The sequence below is a fragment of the Panthera tigris genome, chromosome B3 (genome assembly GCF_018350195.1).
Source record: "Panthera tigris isolate Pti1 chromosome B3, P.tigris_Pti1_mat1.1, whole genome shotgun sequence".
NCBI classification, from domain to species: Eukaryota; Metazoa; Chordata; class Mammalia; order Carnivora; family Felidae; genus Panthera; species Panthera tigris.
This window is the reverse complement of record NC_056665.1, coordinates 109,116,525-109,135,942: the sequence shown is the minus strand read 5'-3', so window position 1 is coordinate 109,135,942 and position 19,418 is coordinate 109,116,525. Positions and strand designations below refer to the sequence as shown.

General features: G+C 45.8%; 1 protein-coding gene across 1 annotated transcript in view; it reads right to left on the bottom strand.

Annotated features, from left to right (window-relative positions):
* RHOJ (ras homolog family member J) overlaps positions 1–19,418 on the bottom strand; it is an 83,327-nt gene that overhangs the window by 14,600 nt on the left and 49,309 nt on the right. Inside the window, exon 2 of the mRNA XM_007095215.3 lies at positions 9,272–9,330. Within this exon, the coding sequence (XP_007095277.1) occupies positions 9,272–9,330 (59 nt within the window). The remainder of the gene's footprint in view (positions 1–9,271; positions 9,331–19,418) is intronic.

The following is a 19,418-nucleotide window of genomic DNA, read 5'->3' as shown; positions in this document are numbered from 1 at the left end:
AACATGAAAAAACATTATTAGACTCATATATGCTCGTTGCAATTCAAATATGTAATCTCTAATAGTTTTTCCTCTCTTCCCAGAGGAAGCCATGGTTTAACCGTATCCTTTTGAATATTTTATATTTATTTACATATGTAACAGACATGTGTTCATTTTAAAAAAGATAAATTGATTACATAGTTCATATTGTTGTATCCTTTGATTATATGTGTGTGTATATATATATATATATATATATATATATATATATAAAATGTTTATTTATTTTTGAGGGAGAGTGAGAAAGAGAGTGTGAGCAGGGGAGGGTCAGAGAGAGAGAGGGAGACACAGAATCTGAAGCAGGCTCCAGGCTGAGCTGTCAGCAGAGCCCGACACAGGACTCGAACCCACAAACCATGAGATCATGACCTGATCATGGTTCTGAGCCACCCGGGTGCCCCTTGTGTCCCTTGATTTTTTTAACCTTAATAGGTCATGGATATTTAAAAATATCAACCTTGCTATCTTTCTACTGAGTCTCATGATGTCTTTATAAAAAGGGACTACACATATATATGTACACGTGTGACTAGAAGGAAGTCCTTTAGTGGGTTATGTGGCATCTCTGGTCAATGAGCATGTGCTGATCTCTGATTCTGTTTAGATACTCCAAGTACCCAGCCCACAGGGAATCAGTACACATGGCTGCCGCCATCACTCTTGCTAACACTACTAAAACCTAAGCAGAGGTGTTTATTTACTTATTTATTTTTAATGTTTATTTATTTTTGAGAGAGAGACAGAGTGCAAATGGGGGAGAGGCAGAGACGGAGGCCCAGAATCTGAAGCAGGCTCCAGGCTCTGAGCTGTCAGCACAGAGCCCGATGCGGGGCTCGAACTCATGAACCTCGAGATCCTAATGTGAACCGAAGTCGGACGCTTAACCGATTCAGCCACCCCGCCGCTCCTAAGCAAAGATTTTTAGTTACCCAAACAAAATGCAGCATAATATGGCAAGGATGCTGAAAAATCCAAGTCCTAGAAAATAAACTAAAAGAATATAAAAAAATCACGGATCGTGGCTCATTTATCACTTTTCTATTAAAGCAAATAAGTAGGAGCTGGGTGCATTGCTGAATAAACACTGGTCACAGTGGACAGCTGGGCCCGGCCTACTGGCTGCATAGCAGCTGAATTGTGCCCGTGCGTGTGTGTGCGTGTATGTGGTGGTGGTGATGGGGGGGGGGGGGGCGGTGACAGGGCAGTGGGGAAGTGGACAGCTCATTTCTTGTCACTCTCCTCTTCTCTTTACACAACGAGCCCTGTAACCAAAACTTCTTGCCCCTGGTCTCTGCACTGCTTTCCTTTCTCTCTCGGGCTTTCTGTTAGAGGGGAGCTGTAAGGCTGACAAGCTAAGAACTCTCCTTCCCAGGCCACAATCTACAGCTGCTCATGGTACCCCACCTGCCCTTTGCCACTTCATCTTCCCATCTGGATTGTGATAAATGGAGCAGGGACCATCCTGGTTTTTGTTTTTGTTTTTTTTTTTTTTCCTCATGCCCTACTTCTACTCTGTCCACAGCGAACATTCCATAAATGCCGTTGACTGATTGGATGACACCAGGTTCTCCGCAGTGAATTGCCAACGAACACATGGCTTTTCTGTGGGGCATTTATTGCAGGGTTTTCTTTAGAGTCACCTGGGGAGCTTTAAGACCATCCTGACACCCTGCTGCCTCTCTACCCACACTCAGGGACCAATTAAATCACGATTTGTGGAGAGTGGGCCTGGGTAGCTGGGCATTCTGATATAATTGGTTGGAACTGGCATGGAGTTGAGAACAAATGCTTTGCATTATCTTTATCTTCGTCACTGAGGATGGATCAAGGGCTTATTACGAAGGGCCAGGCATTGTTTCAGGCACTTACGTGTCTTGAATCCTCACTAGCACCGGAGACATGGCAGCATCAACATTCATATTTCAGAGAAGAGGAACGTAAGTTCAGAGAAGTTCAGTAGTGAACGAATGTCTCAGAGCTATTAAATACTGGGATGGGCTCTTTAGCCCGAATCCAGCTCCAGCTCTTCATTGTGACCCCATTATTTGTTTCAGCTCAGAATGTTAAGCAGCAGATTAATCATTTTTTTTTTTTTTGAAAATTCAGTTATCTGGATATCTTAATACGGATATATATCTTGACCCAGGAATCTAAGAAATGTTGGACCTTCGGATATAGGATCTATTTCATGGCCTGCACTTACTAGAAATTACCAGCAGATGGCAGCAGACACTGCATATTTAAACCCTCAACGCCAACCGACAAAATTGCATGTTCAGAAGGGTCACTACTGGATCAGGTAGGAACAAATAACTGGTGGTCTGAAAGGATCATGTTTATCTGATTTTTTACCCAGAAGCCATCAAAGGAATTCTGCTTACATTCTGGAAAAGTTAGGAAGACCAGGGTTTGCCTGTGGGACTGTGGGTGGGCATGGGAGAGGAGTTTGGGTGTTTTTGATCATTTACCCTCCTGGCAGGGTAGCCAAGGCCCTCAGCTGAGTGACTTCTGACCTCCGCCTTTAGTGGGCTTTATCTTGCTCTGTGTTCTGGATATCTCTCCTGTGGAAAGCTTAGTCCAGCTGTGTAACTCTGGGGTGCCAGGGTGGCTTAGTTGGTTGAGCATCGACTTTGGCTCAGGTCATGAGTTCGAGCCCCACATCAGGCTCTGCGCTGACCGCTCAGAGCCTGGAGTCTGCTTCAGAGTCTATGTCTACTCAATTTATTTGGAAGTGAGACAGGTGACATTTCTCTTGCTCTTGGTTAGCTCTGTGATAACAGAATACCAGAGAGTATTTAGTTGACTGAATTGGAGAAACACGGATGAGGGCTGCAAGAGGTTTTAGAGATCAGTCAGTGCAGTGGCTCCCAAAGTGTGGCCCCTGACCAGCAGCCGTGGCCTGGGAGCTTGTGAGCAACGCACATTCTCAGGCCTTCCCCAGCCCTCCCGAAGCCAAGGCCCTGGGGAGCGCCTGCACCGTATGTGGTGCAACAAATTGTCCGCGTGAGGCTGTTGCAGCTCAAGTTTCAGAACTGCAGCTTATCATTCCTTCCCTCTCAGCTGATTTTGTGGTTTAAGAAGTGAAACTCTACACAGATTGAGTGATTCAATCAGGGCTACAGAGCAAACACACCTTTGAAGGAGGTTCACACCTGGACCGGCAGGACTCCCGTCGGCCCCCATTTGCCACAGGCTGTGGCGATGAAATGTGGCTGAGGGTTCAGCATTAATAAAGGCAAGTGTCCTCGTGAGATGGAGGGCTGGGTGCTGGGAGGCTGGGGGATTTGAATTTGTATCAGCTGATGAGTTTTTCTCAACAGGGCACATTCCGAGCCTGGGTTGGATGACCACATGTTGGGATGATGGGAAGGGGCTCTGGGAAATGGATCGATGGTCTAGCTGGTATTTCACGCCCCCCATTCTCATGTCGAAGCTGAGAATGGAAGACCAGTCTTGAAGGCTTCTTGAGGAGACAAGGTGTTACTCTAAACTTGCGACTTGAGTGGGGCTCTGGAGGGCTAAAATGGGCAAGGAGGCTGGCTGGCTGGGGGTCTCAGGGGATAGGGAAGGATTTGGGGCAAGGTGGGCTCTTGAGTACTTTCCACCAACTTTACCCCAAAGGCTGGAGACTGGTTTGAAGGCAGATCTGGTGCTCTTGGATTGGGCAACTATTAAGAAACTACAGTTCAGGGACAGCCTCATCAGATGGCCAGACACCCTCCACATGTGTCTGGAGGAGCCACGTATGATGGCCCAGGTGGGGAGCAAAGTGAAATTATTTGACCAGTCCTCCTCAGGCCTTAGGCACACTCGAGTCGTGTTAATGTGCAGCTTCTCATGCAGCAGCAGGTCTGGGGTGAAGGCCACCGATTTATTTCTGACCAGCTTCCAGGTGACGCTGATGTCACTGGTCCAGGGACCACATGTTGAGGGACAGGAGAGTTGCACTGAGTCTCCCCTAACCCCACCGCAGCCCACACCCACATTAAATTGGATGTAGAATTCGGCTTCAAAGTCCTCCTGGGCTTAGTGACATTTATCCCAGATTTTAGCACATGTCTCATTTTCGGATTCTCCCATCAAGTACACTCCTATCTGTCAGGCTTGGTTTGGGAAATGTGGGTAACATCCAGAGGGTGGGAGTGTAGCATAGTACTTAGGAGCATGGGCTAGGGGCACATATTCTTTGGGTTCCAATCCCAGTACTGCCTGTGACTACTCTGTGATGCTGGGTAAGTTCTCTCCGCCTCAGTTTCTTCGCCTGTAAAATGAGGTCACCTGTAAAATGAGGTGCTTGCCCCATAGGGCTGTTTGAGAATAAAACGTGTTAGTATGTGTAGACCGCTTACAGCAGTGTCTTGGATGTATTAAGTTCTTTGGTGGTCAAGAGTCCGTCTTGTCAACAATGGCTGTAGTGTCCCTACCCTCATTGGCTCCTGGGGCTGAACCCGAAATTAACTTTTTCTAAACTGAGTAGTAAAGAGACCCAAGTGCTTGCATACTCCGATTGCACCTCTGAATCGATGTCTCTACGGCTCTATTTTTTTTATAATTTGAGAAGAAATAAGTTTGTGTCCTAAGGTTACTTTTACCAATAACTTGTCACGTGAGCAAACTTCTTTCACATCCTCCAAATTGCACACTTCTAAAACCACGTTAAGATGCATGTGAGCAAGAAGGTTGGGTTGCTTATTGAGGAAAAACATTTGTGTTGAGGCTTTAGGCAAAGCCTAGAGTTTGTTTTAGGCAAACTTTCCATGGAGGATCCATGGAGGATGCCAGGTCCTGTGCTCTTGATGGCCCCATTGGGTCAGCCGATAGCAAAAGGGAAGGCTCGTGTCCTTCCAAGTGGACCCTGGGTTGCCATTAATGGACCCCAGCTGTACTTGCCTCCCTGCCTGGCCACTTGCCTCTTTAAGCCCTTGGGGGCCGAGGGGCTTCAGAAATCGGGGCAGGTGAAGACAAGCAGTGTGTAGTCTCAGCTGAGGGAGGGGTGTGGCTGATGGCCTTTCTGTTCCCACACTTCCAGGGTCACGGGTGACAGCTGAGCTGCTGGGGGCTGTGGTTTCTCCGCGTCATCCTGTGCTTGCTGACAAATAGCACTGCATCGTGGGGGGCCTGTGTGCAGAGAACCTGGGGGTTCACCCTGCTGAGAAACGGGGCTCCCGACACCAGGAGATCCTCATTCCTCCCTGGAAGTGCTGCCTTTGAGATATGTCTATCCTGGAGTTGGGTCTGAGAGGCCACAATCTGAGCAGACCTTCACCCACATGGCTCGTGTGCCCACCGAGAGCGGGAGGCAAGATGCCTCACTGCGGTGGCTGGTTCCACTCTATGTGGCCGGCAGCAGGGTGGGAAGACGCCTGGCTCTGAGCCATGACCCGGGACACACCGGTTTGGCATTCCTCAGCTGGCAAATGCCCAGGCTTTGCCGCAGCGTCCCCACCCCGGCACCCTGTCGTCCCTTTAGTCTCTAATGACGCACTCAAAACGGACTGGCCTGCAAGTACGTCATGGAAAAGTTGGCTCTGGGATTCTTTGTAGCTGAGCCAAAGATCTGAGCTCTAGAAATCCCTCCCAGAGATGCTTTCAGTAAGACACTAGTAGGGGCATGGGCCGCGCAGCACGACCTGGCGAGACCTAGATAGGTTTGGCTTTATGGGCCTGGCCTTCTTGCCTCTCCGGCGTCAGCTGAGGGGTAACCTGCAGAGTCAGCCTGGGAACAACCCCTCACGTTGCCTCACTTCGTGTTTGGGATTCCACCTAATAGAGGAACTCTTTGTTTTCAAAGGATTCCACTTGAAGTCCCAATATTTGTTTGCTTCAGGGATTCGGGGCGGGAGCTAATTTTAATAGCAGCTGCCATGTGCTGGCCGTGTATGCACGTGGCTTCATTATAGACCGTCTGTGGTGAATGCTTGGCAGGCTCGTGAAGGGCCAGGAGCATGTCCGAGGAGGGCCTGGTGGGGCTGCAGTGGTGTCCGGGGCAGAGTGGACATAGCAATGTGGACGGAGCCGGGTGCGACCGTTTTTGTCTTGGGCTGACTTTGAAGGTAGAAGTACTGAGTTCCTATCACTTTTCCATTCAGAACCTGGGCCTCTTGAGGTTGTTTTCATCAACGCTGACCCACAGTGAGCTCAAGGCACAGAGGAGGGACACTACTTCTTGGTTTACTCATGTAGGAAAATCGAATGATTCACAGCAAGACAGAACTCTATAGTTGGTTTCAGAGACTTATTTCCTTTTGTGCGGTTCGGGAATGAATCAGTTGGTTTTGAGATCACCTCTCTTTCTTCTTAGTAACTCTGGCCATATGAGTATGTTTGAATTAGTTAAATGTTCCTTGAGCATGTGACCTCAGCGACATTTGCTAGAATATAACTGAGGATGATGGATTATCCTGCCTGAGGCTGGGAATGGAAATTTGGGGATCATGCTTGTAAGTTAAAGCTGTTACAAAGCCTTATTGGCAGAGTTGTAGGACCATGGGAATCCACTCAGGTTAGGGTTGTTTTCTGCTGCAGCCTCTGAAGGGTGAGGAGCCATGCTTCGACCACCAAAGACTTCCAGAGTCGTGTTTCTCAAATTTTTATTGCACACGGATCATGTGGGGATCTTCTTAAAATGAATTTTCAGATTCAGTAGGCTGGGGGGTGGGGCCTGAGAATCTGCATTTCTAACAAGCTTCCTGGTGATGCCAATGCTGCCGGTGGGTGGGCCGCACTTTGAGTGGCAAGGTTCCAGAACAGTGATTCTGACAATACGGTGTTCCGACCAGCAGCAGCAGCACCAGGAAATCTGTTGGACGTGCAAATTCTTGGGCCCCATTCCAGACCCGTAGAATCAGAAATTCTGAAAGTGGGGCTCAGGGGCTGGGTTTTAACAGGGTTCACAGGTGATTCTGACGTCTGTTCAAGTTTGAAAACCACCATTATCCTGCAAAATGAATTGCACGTCACCCTTTAGTGTAATACACTCCAATATTTAACACTGCCTTACTGCTGGGAGGTCTCCCTTGAGTCTAGCCTCCCATCATTTAGCTTAATTACCCCAGATCTTTTAGGCCTTCTTGAAGTCATCTATTAAAAGTCCTAAGCATAGAATTTTAGGCCTAGAAGGAACTTTAAGATGTGTCCTGACTCCTTTTCCCCATGCTGCATGCTCCCCTGTGAACCTTGTCCACCTTTTGAGCTTTCAAAGGAGCTGATGGAAAGCATTAGAGTCAAAGTTAAGTTGAAGAAGTATCTACAACCCACTTGTTGTGATATTTTATCAGTGCCCATCACTTCACCTCTGTCGGAGGTTTGGATCATTCTACTTCCTTCAATTTGGAGTTTAAAGATATTTCTATACTGCCTTACAGCTTCAACTCCTATACTCGTGTTATTTAAAATTTTTTTCTAAAAAGGACAGCAGTGGGAAAGAATAATTAGACTCTATAGGCGCTTTTAAACAGTTTTATTGGATTTGAAATTAAACAGAGGCCTGGGGAGGTTGCTCCGGGGACAGTGAATGCACAGAAGCTAACAACTGTCAGGGGTTGCTATAGAAGAGGGGAGCGTGGGAGCACAGGGAGCTTTTCAGAAGGCAAGAGGCTTCAGAGTCAGGCAATAATCCTTGCTGCACGGAACTTTTCAAACTAGATTATATTCATAAACTCTGACTACAGGAGTGAAGGGTGTAAACTCCTCTCTCTTTCAGGCTGTGAGTTTCTGATGAATGGGGACAGCCTAATGACTCTATGACTGAACGAAAGTAGGCAAATCCAGTCCAAACAGCAGTGTACCTCTATTGCCAGGAGGCTTTCTGGTGGAGGCACAGTTAAGCAGGAGGTGCCCAGAGACCCTTGTACTTTGACCAGAGGAGCCAAACCAATTTTCCCATTTGGGCATTTGGAGCATCCTTTCCTAGTTGAGTGTCTTGATATTGAGGTGAGAAGTCTCTTTCCCCACCCAGTTCCTGAGAGTAGCTGGCTACAACAGCCATCTACAAACAAAGGGAAACTGGACACTCTTAGGAGTCTTGAGTCTGGTGCAAGATTTTCCAGTTTCCCATTGCCCGGGCCTGCCCAGCATCAGCCTCTGGTGTCCCACAGACATTTATATGTGGTCCTTGCAAATACACACAGAAATCCCAAAGAGAATTCCATTTATTCTTAGTTTTCCTAGTGGAGAGTTTTCAAGTTGAGCAAAAAGACATATCTCCAGATAATTGTGGGAAAAAGGCCCAGACAAATGCATAACTACAAAGAACAATTAGCAGGAAACTCACAGTGGGAAAGAGCCTGGTCAACGTTCACTCCAAAGGACTTAAGATGTATGAATTTGGACAGACTGAACAACCCGCTGATTTTGACCTAAATAAATGACCCAATGGTAACAAGAGCTCTATCAAAGAAATTGGGCCATGGCCATCAATTGCTTAACCACTTTGCCTCCAACCCATGAATTTATAACATTAGAAACCTTTCAGAGTGGAGTGTGGGGTGTGAGGAAAGAAAGGTAAGGTGGCATTTTCATCTAAGTAGGGCATGTGCTGACTGAATCGGTGTTGAGGGTTCTTTCTAGTCTATGGCCTTACATAATTGGTTGGTTACATTCTCCAACCTGAAGACATCTCTGACAGAGTGAGAATATTTCAAGAATCTCAGAGAATTTAGAGTCAACCTCCAGTTGTGCAGGGGTTGACCCTCACTTCTGGAAACCATTCAGGATCCTGGTTTTTCTTCTTTCCAGCACTTAATCCCTCTCCCATGCTCCACCCCCCACAACCTGCCCACCCCTCATCTCTTTTTGGACCTTTCCACAGCTCGTTAGGCAATTCAAATAATGGCTGGGCAAAGAGTATAGCATGAAAAAAAAAAATAATGAGCGAAACTAATATGTATAACATTGACTCATTAGTCCTGAATCTGGCATCGGTATGGGCAGGAAGAAATTGAGACTCTTGGCAAATGTGTTATTTTGGTTACTGATAACCGTCAATCAATGAATTGTTACTTGCCTATCAACACCTCGAGTAATGTTTCTTTGAGTTAGTTTTTTTTTGTAATTATAAATGTTTTTACGATATGAAGAATGTGCCTTTAGTTTCACTTAGACAGACCATAAATTTGCCCCGAATGATCAGACAAGGTAATATCTGTACTGCTAGTCCCCCTGTGCCTAGCCAAATGGATCATTCTCCCCACTCCCAAACCCCTGATGAATCAAAACAGCAAAAACGTACCTGTCCTGCCGTGTCATACAGTCCGAGCAAATGTTGCTTGCCTCCCACTGTCACAGTCACTAGGGGAGAAGAGAAGAGGAGAGTCCATAAATGTGAGCTTCCATCAGGAGGCTTCACATGTCTCCATGCCAACATCTTCCTGGGCGGCAAGGATAAGCATATGCCTCACCCATGTATATTCTAAACCAAGCCGACAGCATGATTTGCAAGTGAAAGGCAACCTTGGCCTGCAGTGAGAGCAGATGAGCTCAGCCAAGTCCGGATTTCTCAACTGAGATGAATATCACTTGTGCCACTAGGACACTCTGTAGGCTACTCATTGATCCCCATTAGGTCCTGGAATATCAAGATCCTGCAGCAAAAGGATGATGGACGCTTTCTTGGGTAGGGTATTTTTTCCTTTTTTTTTTTTTTTGTTGGAGCCACCTTTCAGGATACAGAATTGTGTAAGCAACTTCTCCGTTTGAACTCTCTCTGCTTCTGTCTGTCCCTGAAATATTGATTAAGCCACGAAAGCACAGAATAGTAGCCCACTGACATAGTTTAGAGTCTATAAGGCAAAGCTAATAATGAAACGAGAAGGGCTTCACCTTCATTTTAAAAAGTTTTTTTTGGTTTGTTTTGTTTTTAAGTTGAATAGTCCAGTGCGTTAGCCCAACTGATTACGATTTTGAACCTTAGTTGCCAGAGGAGATGTTGCACGGGTTCACTTTCACATACCTAAAGGGTGCATATAGAGGGAAAAGTGGGCAGTTTGATATACCCAGCAGGTTCACTGCCTTGCCAAGCAATTGTGGCCAAAAGTGAGAAGTGATATAGGGACACCCACTACTCTGTACATGTCTGGAAATGAAATAAAGTCTCATCTTGAAACTCAACTCAGATTGAACACATGCAATGCAAAAGTAATACAATTCTCATGATGAATGAAAAGAGCCAATTTAAATTCCAGCCCCTCCCCCCTCTCCCCCCCCCCCCCCCGTTTAATCTCTTTTTAGAAAAAGAAAGTAAAGTATGTGGGAGAATGTGATTTTTTTTCCCCCTACTTGATCAAAAAATGTGCAAATGCAGGGAAAGATGATTTTTGGCTCCTTCTACCCTTAGCTGTATAGGAAAGACAGACAGACTGCATAGCAACCTTTATCACTATATCTCCTATAGAGGCTGGCCAGATTCTCCAGTCTGCTCAGAGTTGCTGATTCTGTTATGCTGTTGCTTTTATTTGTTTTCAGGTTCCTGGACTACATGTATGCTAAGTACTTCTCAATGGCTCATTCTTTGAAAAGCACTTGTTTAAAAGCGCTGCCTCCCTAGACCCCAGGAATGATTTTTCTAATCTACCCAGATCAACATGAGTTCAGCTTGATAACATGGCTGTAGCCACTGCGATGAGCTTTCAAATTGTGTTTTTAAGCGGTGAACCCCGTTCCATGTAGCCCTGGTGCCGATGCTGACAGAAGAGGGGGCATTCAAACATTTTTATTTCCTTTCATATTTCCAGAGCTTTGTTCTGTTATATTTTCCTCTTCCTGCATGCGTGGAGCCCAGTCAGATGTTCCTGAAATCTGCCTACATGGTTTCTTTAATGACCAAGTCACTACCTAGTCATGGATCAGGAATGAATGGAACAAATCCAGCCATTACAACATGGAATTTCCTGCCTCTGGTGAGCCCAGTACATGCAGGTCAGGGCCAGCTGTTCTGCAGACCCTCTCGGAGCCTCCCACGACCTCCAGGCCCAGAGCCATCTGTGGAGGGAGGCCCAGATGCCTAGTTATCCTCATGGCCCCTTTGGGCCCTGCATGTATTCCCAAGCAATGGCACTGACCTTTGTCGTGGGGGCGCTGTTGGGGTTTCCCTCCAGGCTGCTTTTCCTCAGGCCCCACCCTTCTCTCTCTGGGTACCTTTGACTGCAGGGACTTGTACCAGGCCTGCGTGAGTGCCAGCCCAGTGAGTTTGGGCTGTGGAATGAGAGTCTGGGCATAGTTTTCCCTTCTGTCTGTCCTTCTCTCGCTCAAGGGTTGATCGGGTTCCTAGACCATGCTCAGTGTTGGGTGTGGAAAGACCAGATACAGTTCCTCCTGTCATGGGGCCTGGGGAGGAGGGGTTTAGTGGCAAAGCCTGGGCACCGCGCAATGTAGTAAATGCTATGTCAGAGGTAGCATGGAAGGGTGTGGGAGCAGACAGCGGGGGTATTACTGTATCACTATGCATGTGTGCATGTGTGTGGGTGCTGGTGGCGTGTGGGAACGTGCAGGGGGCCCTACTGCATGTGTATACGTGTGTGTGTGATGTGTGCGTGCACACACCCCCACGCACCCTCTCTGCTGGAGCTTCATCAGAGAAGGTTTTCTGGAGGACATGTCTAAGCTGAGTCCCACGAATGGCCAAGAGTTGCCCAGGGTGCACTGGGGAGGGGCAAGGGGTGGTTCACCTGCTACCCAGGGTGCACTGGGGGAGATGGGGCCCCATAGGTGAGCATGGAGGGCTGTCCTGACTCACTAATTTAGACATTTTTGCTGAAGGCTTTGTTAAGCTATGAAATCCAGAGTTCTTTTCTCCAGAGAAAATGAAAGAGAAGGAACTGAAATAATTTCCTTGTGTTAAGGCAAAGTGGTGGGAGGAGAGAGGGTGGCATTTTTTGGGCGGAAGCCGTGTTGGCTTTCAGCTTTGCTGTGTAGGGACTGTCTAGTCTGTGTGTTTGGTCAGCCCTGGTAGAAAGAATCCTAAAGAAAGGGGCAGACCCCTGGAAGGCGCTGTTATTCTCTCTTTTCTGCCCTCCTATTCTCCTATTCTATCGGAAGGAAGATGAGTGGATCACACAGATGATTCTAGGGAAGACCGAGGGACAGATCCGAGCATTAATCACGCCTCGTGGAGATTGCAAATGGCTTTGTGAGTCCGTATCTCAACGTAGTAGTGGATGCCTTATTGCTTGCTATCCTGTATCCTACAAAGTTCCTTGATTTGGAAACAAATCAGTCACAACAGCACAGAAGGAAGACATGCCCCAAAATGCTAATAGTAAATGTAGTGAGGCTGAAAGAGCAGGATCTTTTAAGTCAGATGGTTCTGTGTTCGACACCTGTCTCTGCCATTCACTATCTGAGTGACCTTCGGAAAGCCACCTAACATCTCTGAGCCTCTCCTTTCTCATTTGTTAAAAATGGGAATAACATCACTTCCCAAAGAGAGCAAATTAAATGAGAAAATGCCTGGTACACAGGCTGGCCCATAGTGAGTGCTCCACAATTGTTACCTTCCCTCCTCGACAGATCTTTCCTGAACCTTTAGTAACGACAAGAGCCAGTCTGCACTGCTCTCTACTGTATACGCAGTGCATATTAACTGGCACAAAATTTCATGATATTTGTGAATTACTGGTCACTTTCTACCCCAGATGATAGCTGTTTAGATCTGTGTCTTGTATCTCCCACTGGATCGGAAGACCCTTGAGGACAGACTCTCCATGCTTCACATCCTGCAGAACACACAGCACAGTTGCTGGTATATGCAACAGATGCTTAACACACAGTATAGGAATGGAGCACCAGAGGTGACCCAGGCAAAAGAAAGTCCTTCAAAATGTGCAGAGCTGCGCGCGGCTAGAAGCTCTCTGGCAAGACACTAATGCTGGGAAGCGCCTGCAGCCAGCAAATCTGCCTGGCAGACAACGTCAGGCTAAAATCCCAGACCACCTTCTATTCTTGGAGCTATTAGAGTTGTTTACTGAGCTTAGAGAGGCTTTCAAGAGAATGGGTCAAAGGACCTGCTAAGGGCTCAGATGGTTCTCTCAGTAGAGTGTGAAAAGTTGTCAGTGACCTGTTAAATATGTAAAATGAAGGCTGTCTTCTCCAAATCCATTAAACTCTTTGCTTCCTTGTGTTCCTCTATGCAGATCGGAGTGGTTAATTTTGTGAGCTGGAAGAGGTGCTAATAAAGGCTAAGTCAGGGGTTTGCTCTCTGGAGGGTCGGCTAGCTTCACTCAGGCAGGCTCTGAGCCTTCTCCTCTTGACATTTAGTCACCTCCTGGCACCGAGTGGATGAGGAAGTGTTGGCCATTCCCTGTAAACCAGCTCAAACCGCCAGCCCAGCCCAGCACTAGGAATCTGATCCAACGTCCCTCCCCCTGCTACGTGGTGGACTGGAAGGTCTCATCTGCCAAGAGCAGTCTTTTGAAGTCAATGTGATGAATATACGATGAATCCAAAGGACTGGAATGGTGAAAATTCCAGGTCAGGAGGGAGCTTCCGTTCCTTTCCCAGCACATGCCCTGCTCTCTGCATCACTCATGTTGAGCGTGCTCTCTTGGAGGAGGTAGGATGAGGCAGATCTGAAGAGGTGTGTGGATGTGATACCTTAAAGGTGCTGTTTCAGAGGAAGAAACACTAGAGGATATACATGGCAGGAAACAGAATTTTAGGCAAGTTAAAAACATGGCTCTCAGCTAAATATAGGATGAAGATATGTCAAAGTTTTATTAACTCATTGATGAGAGAACTAGTAAGATGATAAATCTTGTACAAGGAGCGTTTTGAAGAGCTGACATTTATAGGTACTTAAAAAGCAAAATGTTGACATGAGGTGACTAGCTTCACTAGGAGACTGGAGGTTGTCCTATGGAAAAGATAACCTGGGGTGTTCTCTTTTCTACTGAACAGGAATTATTTGCATGTCTACCTGACAAGATTTACAAGTTAATATGCACCTTCAGACCATCTCAACTTTTAGTTAATAGCAGAATCAAACAAAGGTACATTCCCCTGGATTATTAATGCCTGGGGGGAGGGTGCTAACCACTGTCCCGGCATGACAGCAGAAGGACAGTTTCATGCTCTTGGCCTTATATCCAAGCTTCAGAGAAGTTCTGCTCATGTCTGAGTTCAAGTTCATACTTTGTGACTCATTTGGTGAGATGTGGGGCAAGCCGGTAGGTCTCTATCACCTGGAAATGAACAAATTGTGTTTACCCTAAAGGGGTATAAAAACTCTTTCTTGGGAATGCAAGCTGGTGCAGCCACTCTGGAAAACAGTATGGCGGTTCTTCAAAAAACTAAAAATAGATCTACCCTACAACCCAGCAATCACACTACTAGGCATTTATCCACGGGATACAAGTGTGCTGTTTCGAAGGGACACATGCACCCCCATGTTTATAGCAGCACTATCATCAGTAGCCAAAGCATGGAAAGAGCCCAAAATGTCCATCAATGGATGAATGTGTAAAGAAGATGGGTGTGTGTGTGTGTATATATATATATGTGTGCATACACACACATATATATACACATACATACATACAATGGAGTACTCGGCATGCATACTCGGCAATCAAAAAGAATGAAATCTTGCCATTTGCAACTACGTGGATGGAACTGGAGGGTATTATGCTAAGTGAAATTAGTCAGTCAGAGAAAGACAAAAATCGTATGACTTCACTCATAGGAGGACTTCAAGAGGCAAAACAGATGAACATAAGGGAAGGGAAACAAAAATAATCTAACAACAGGGAGGGGGACAAAACAGAAGAGACTCATAAATATGGAGAACAAACTGAGGGTTATGGGAGGGATTGTGGGAGGGGGGATGGGCTAAATGGGTAAGGGACACTAAGGAATCTACTCCTGAAATCATTGTTGCACCAGATGCTAACTAATTAGGATGTAAAATAAAAACAAAACAAAACAAAACTCTTTCTAAGCTGTTCATAGCTAGGGGTAATCATCACAATGGCTTGTCTTGTGTCCAGGGGGCTGCAAGAAAGGGAGATTTAAATGAAAACTCTCGATTCTGACTCTCATCATGCTTGCTGACTGGACACCTTCAGCATCAGCCACTGACCTTTTCCCACTCTGAACTTTTCTGACCCTCATCCCCTGCTCTTCTTCTTTTCTGGAAGAATGTGTCTGGGACAGTGATTTACCTAGCTCCACTGGCTGCTCTCAGGCACTGCTTACGTGTGTTTGTGACCTGGTTGAAGCCTCAAAGTGTGCATGTTCATTTTTTAAGGGACCAACTCAGAAGCATCTGAGATTTCCTTCAAGTTAAAATAAGTTAGAAAACTGTAACAATACATTTTCCTAAATATGAGTTGGTCGTGAATTCCTTCCTGGTGGGTTGCAAACTTCCATCGTATATATTTCTCTTCTTGTGGCTTGAAACCTTTCTCACCCATCTACGCTGGCCTATCCCAGCCAGCTCTACCCCCTTCTTTGCAAGGAATGCTTCTTGTTTGGTGAGCTGCAGACTCTCCCCACCCTCATTCCCTCCCATCCCCCCTGAAATAAAAGTTGCCTGGGGAAGTCTCTTACTTGATGTGTAAGCCTGAGGTGTTTTTCCTGCAGAATATAGACTGTGCAGAAAACCAAACAGCCTTCCCGAGAATCTGTTAGGACTCTGAATTGAGGGCTCTTTTTTGGGGTTAGGTCTGCAGGTATGTCCTACAATAATGAGAGTTCCATTGGAACAGGGTAACACATACCCGCTATACGTCTCCCATCTCCGGTCCTACTCCTTTCTCCTTTAGGTATTTAGGTATTATGAAGGGGATTTGGTTAGTAGTTGTTTTGGGCTGTACCTGCCCTGGATTTGAAGGCAGAAGAACTGGTTGGAACTGTGAATTCACTCTGAAGGAACTCTGGGGGAACTTGAGCAAGCCGCAGCTTCCCGAAGTCTCGATTTTCTTCTTGGAAGTGTGAGGAGCAAAAGGGAGCGTGAGCATGATGATTTTGTAGAGCAAGACTTATGCAGATGTCAGGTGGCATCACTGAACACATGACTTCTGAAATAACAGTACTTTTGAGAACAGAGCTTGTGGGAATGAAGCTGCCTTGGTTCTGGGTTGGGGTGTGTGTTCCAGAAAGGTCTGCCCCCGCCAGTACTTGTTTGATGACGGAAGAGAAGGAGGAGGAGGAGGGGGAAGAGCTTGTTTAGTTCCAGGGCTTTTGGAACCGACTGGGGAGGCTCACATTAATAGTGTGTTCCCATCAAGGGTTTTCAAGGAATTTCAAAGAGCTGTGATTCCATGACGTCCACATCCTGGAATTTCAGAGTCCTGCTTGGCCTCGCTTTTCTTTCCACAGCATTCATTTGGTCACCACATCCTGCCAATTCCACCTGCTAGGTACCTCAGGAATGGGACTCTTCTTTAGCCTTTTTGTAGCTGTTCCCGTGCAGTCCCTCACTCCCAGCCTTGTCAGTGGCCTCCTGATCCACATCCGGTTCTCCCAGGCTCATCTGCTGGTTTTCCTTCCTGCCATCAGAGTTCATGCAGCTGTGGCTCCTGAACAGCTCCAAGATAAACTTCAAACACCTTCCAAGAGTGTACAAAGTCCTTGTAGTCTGGCCCTGGCTTACCATTCCAGCTCTCTTTTATTTCTTACCCGCCAATGATCCAATACTCATGATGCCTTTACTTAGGCTCTTTCCCCTGGAATTCTGGGAAAAGAAATTCTGGAATGCTTTCCCCACACTTGTCAGTCTGGGAAACTCCCAAGGTCATAAACACACTTCCATAATTTTTTCTTGATTCCCCCAAATAACATTAAGCTTCTTTCCATGCTCTTTTGCTCAGTGGGTCATAAAGCATTGTGTATTCTTTATTCGCACATCTCAGAGTCTAGCATGGACCTTCCAATGTAACTTCATAAATACTGGTTGGGTAACTGAAAAGTGTATTATTACTATTTAAAAAAAATTTGAAATGTTTATTTATTTTTGAGAGAGAGAGAGAGAGAGAGAAAATGTGAGTGGGGGAGAGGCATAGAGAGTGGCAGACACAAAATCCGAAGCAGGCTCCAGGCTCCGAGCTGTCAGCACAGAGCCTGACGTGGGGCTCAAACCCATGAACCATAAGATCATGACCTGAGCCGAAGTTGGACACTTAACCAACTCAGCCACCCAGGCGCCCCTGAAAAGCGTATTAAACTCATCCCAAAATGAAGGTTTTCTCTGAGACACCTATTTTCTGCAGATGAATCTTTGGCATTTCCCAAAGAGTCACCATGAGTTTTTCAACACACTAACTAGCAAGATGGGGTCACCAGCAATGTTGTCCTGCACGAGAGCTGGCCTACCTGTTTTAAGAGGATGCCTCGGCAATGGGGGTCCCCTGGGTGGGATCTGTGCTTGGGGCACTCTGCCACTTTTCCAGGCAACCATCATTAGCTACAGAATTGCCAGATTCTAGGCCACTGGGGCAGGACCACTGCCAAGGCGTCCTGAGGTTCACTAAGGCTGTGGAAGCCATTGTAGCCAGGCAGGTTGTCATTAGCCACAGAGTACGGGGGAGCCATCTTTTAATTAAGACTTTGAGAGGAAGTGACTGAATTATAAGTGAAGCCTGCACACAGGCTTGTGGTGGCAAACCAGAGCATGCTTTTTGCAGAATCCCCTATATAAAGAGATACTTTAAAAAATGCCAGAGTCTTCAAAAATTGCGAAAACCCCCTCACAATTATTAAGTTTCCACTGAGGTGTGGTAGAATAAATGCCTAAGATGGAGGAGGAAACTTTTCAATTTTAGCCTCTTGACTCCGTGATCTAAATGTCTCATAGTAGCCACCAGGGGGAGCCAGTGAAAAAAAAAAAACCAGATTCCCGGTTTCACACGCACCCTTAAGATTTTGAGGAATAGGTCCCGGGTGGGACCCACATATCTGCATTTTAAACCAGCTCTCCAGGAGAGTGATTCAGATCTGAGCCTCTGTTTCCTCATCTTTAAGATGAGACTAATAACTCGATTACTGTAGAGAATCCCATCCGCTTTAGACGGGCGTTGTGAAATTAGGTGAGGTAATATGTGGGAAAAACGTAAAACTTACAGAATGCTGGGCAGATATTATCTTTTTGGCCATACCTGACCCACAATCCAGGAAGGAGGGAGTTTGAGAGTAGCAACAGCACGCTCCCCTCCTTGTCTAGAAGTAGTCACTTTGGAAATGCAAACACCTGGTCACGATAAAAGTGGAATAGTGTGTTCCTGTCAAGAATTTTCAAAGAGTTATTAGGCTTATAAAAATTCTATCAGGTGCCAGCCATAACTAGTTAGAAAATGTGATGGAAAACATCCTTTCCACAATAACAGCAAAAACTATAAACTGCCTAGTAATGTGCAAGACCTTTCTGGAACAAAGCACTCTGTTGAGCTACCTAAAAGATGGAAATGGAGAAACACTCATGGATTTGGGTGGGAAGCTCTGTATTATAAAGATAACATGTAGGCATCCTCTATTTAATAAGTGTAAAGTGATTCCAATGGGATTTTTGAATTGGGAACACAAGAGTGATTGCAGTAGTCATACAAAAAATTAAACTAGGGAGAATAGCAACTAATTTAAAAAATGACAGGATAGCCATATTAATATATGTTAACATGTATTTTAAAGTTATAAGAGAAGCATGACGCCAGCATAAGAATGAATGAAACAGAACAGGAATCTCAGCCACAGAGCTGTTGCTACATTTGCAAGGAGTTAGGATCTAAGTGGCAATGGAAAAAGATGAAGTATTCAATATATTGTGTTTAGACAGTTGGTTACTATTTGGAAATAAAAGAGCACGTGAAGAACACTATGAAGAAAATGATTGACATATTTAATTTTATTTCAGCATGCTCTCTTGACTTGAAACCTGCGTGTTCTTTTCTCAACAACAATACTGGATTTAAAAACATTTTTTTAAAAAGTTTCTTTTTTGAGCAATTTCTACACCTAAAAGTGGGGCTTGAACTCATGACCCTGAGATTAAGAGTTGCAAGCTCTACCAACTGAGCCAGCCAGGCACCTCTGATGTATTTGAATTTAAAAAAAGAGGGGCGCCTGGGTGGCTCAGTCAGTTAAGCATCCGACTTTGGCTCAGGTCACGATCTCAAGGTCCGTGAGTTTGAGCCCCGCGTCGGGCTCTGTGCTGACAGCTCAGAGCCTGGAGCCTGCTTCGGATTCTGTGTCTCCCTCTCTCTCTCTGCTCCTCCCCCGTTCATGTTCTGTCTCTCTCTGTCTCAAAAATAAATAAACATTTAAAAAAAATAAAAAAAGAAAGAAAAGTAAGTGTACTGGGAAAAAATGGTCACAATATATGAAGTTTAGAGAAGGTTATCTTTGATACATAGGGTACATTCTAATCAATAAGAATAATAATTAATCCAAAA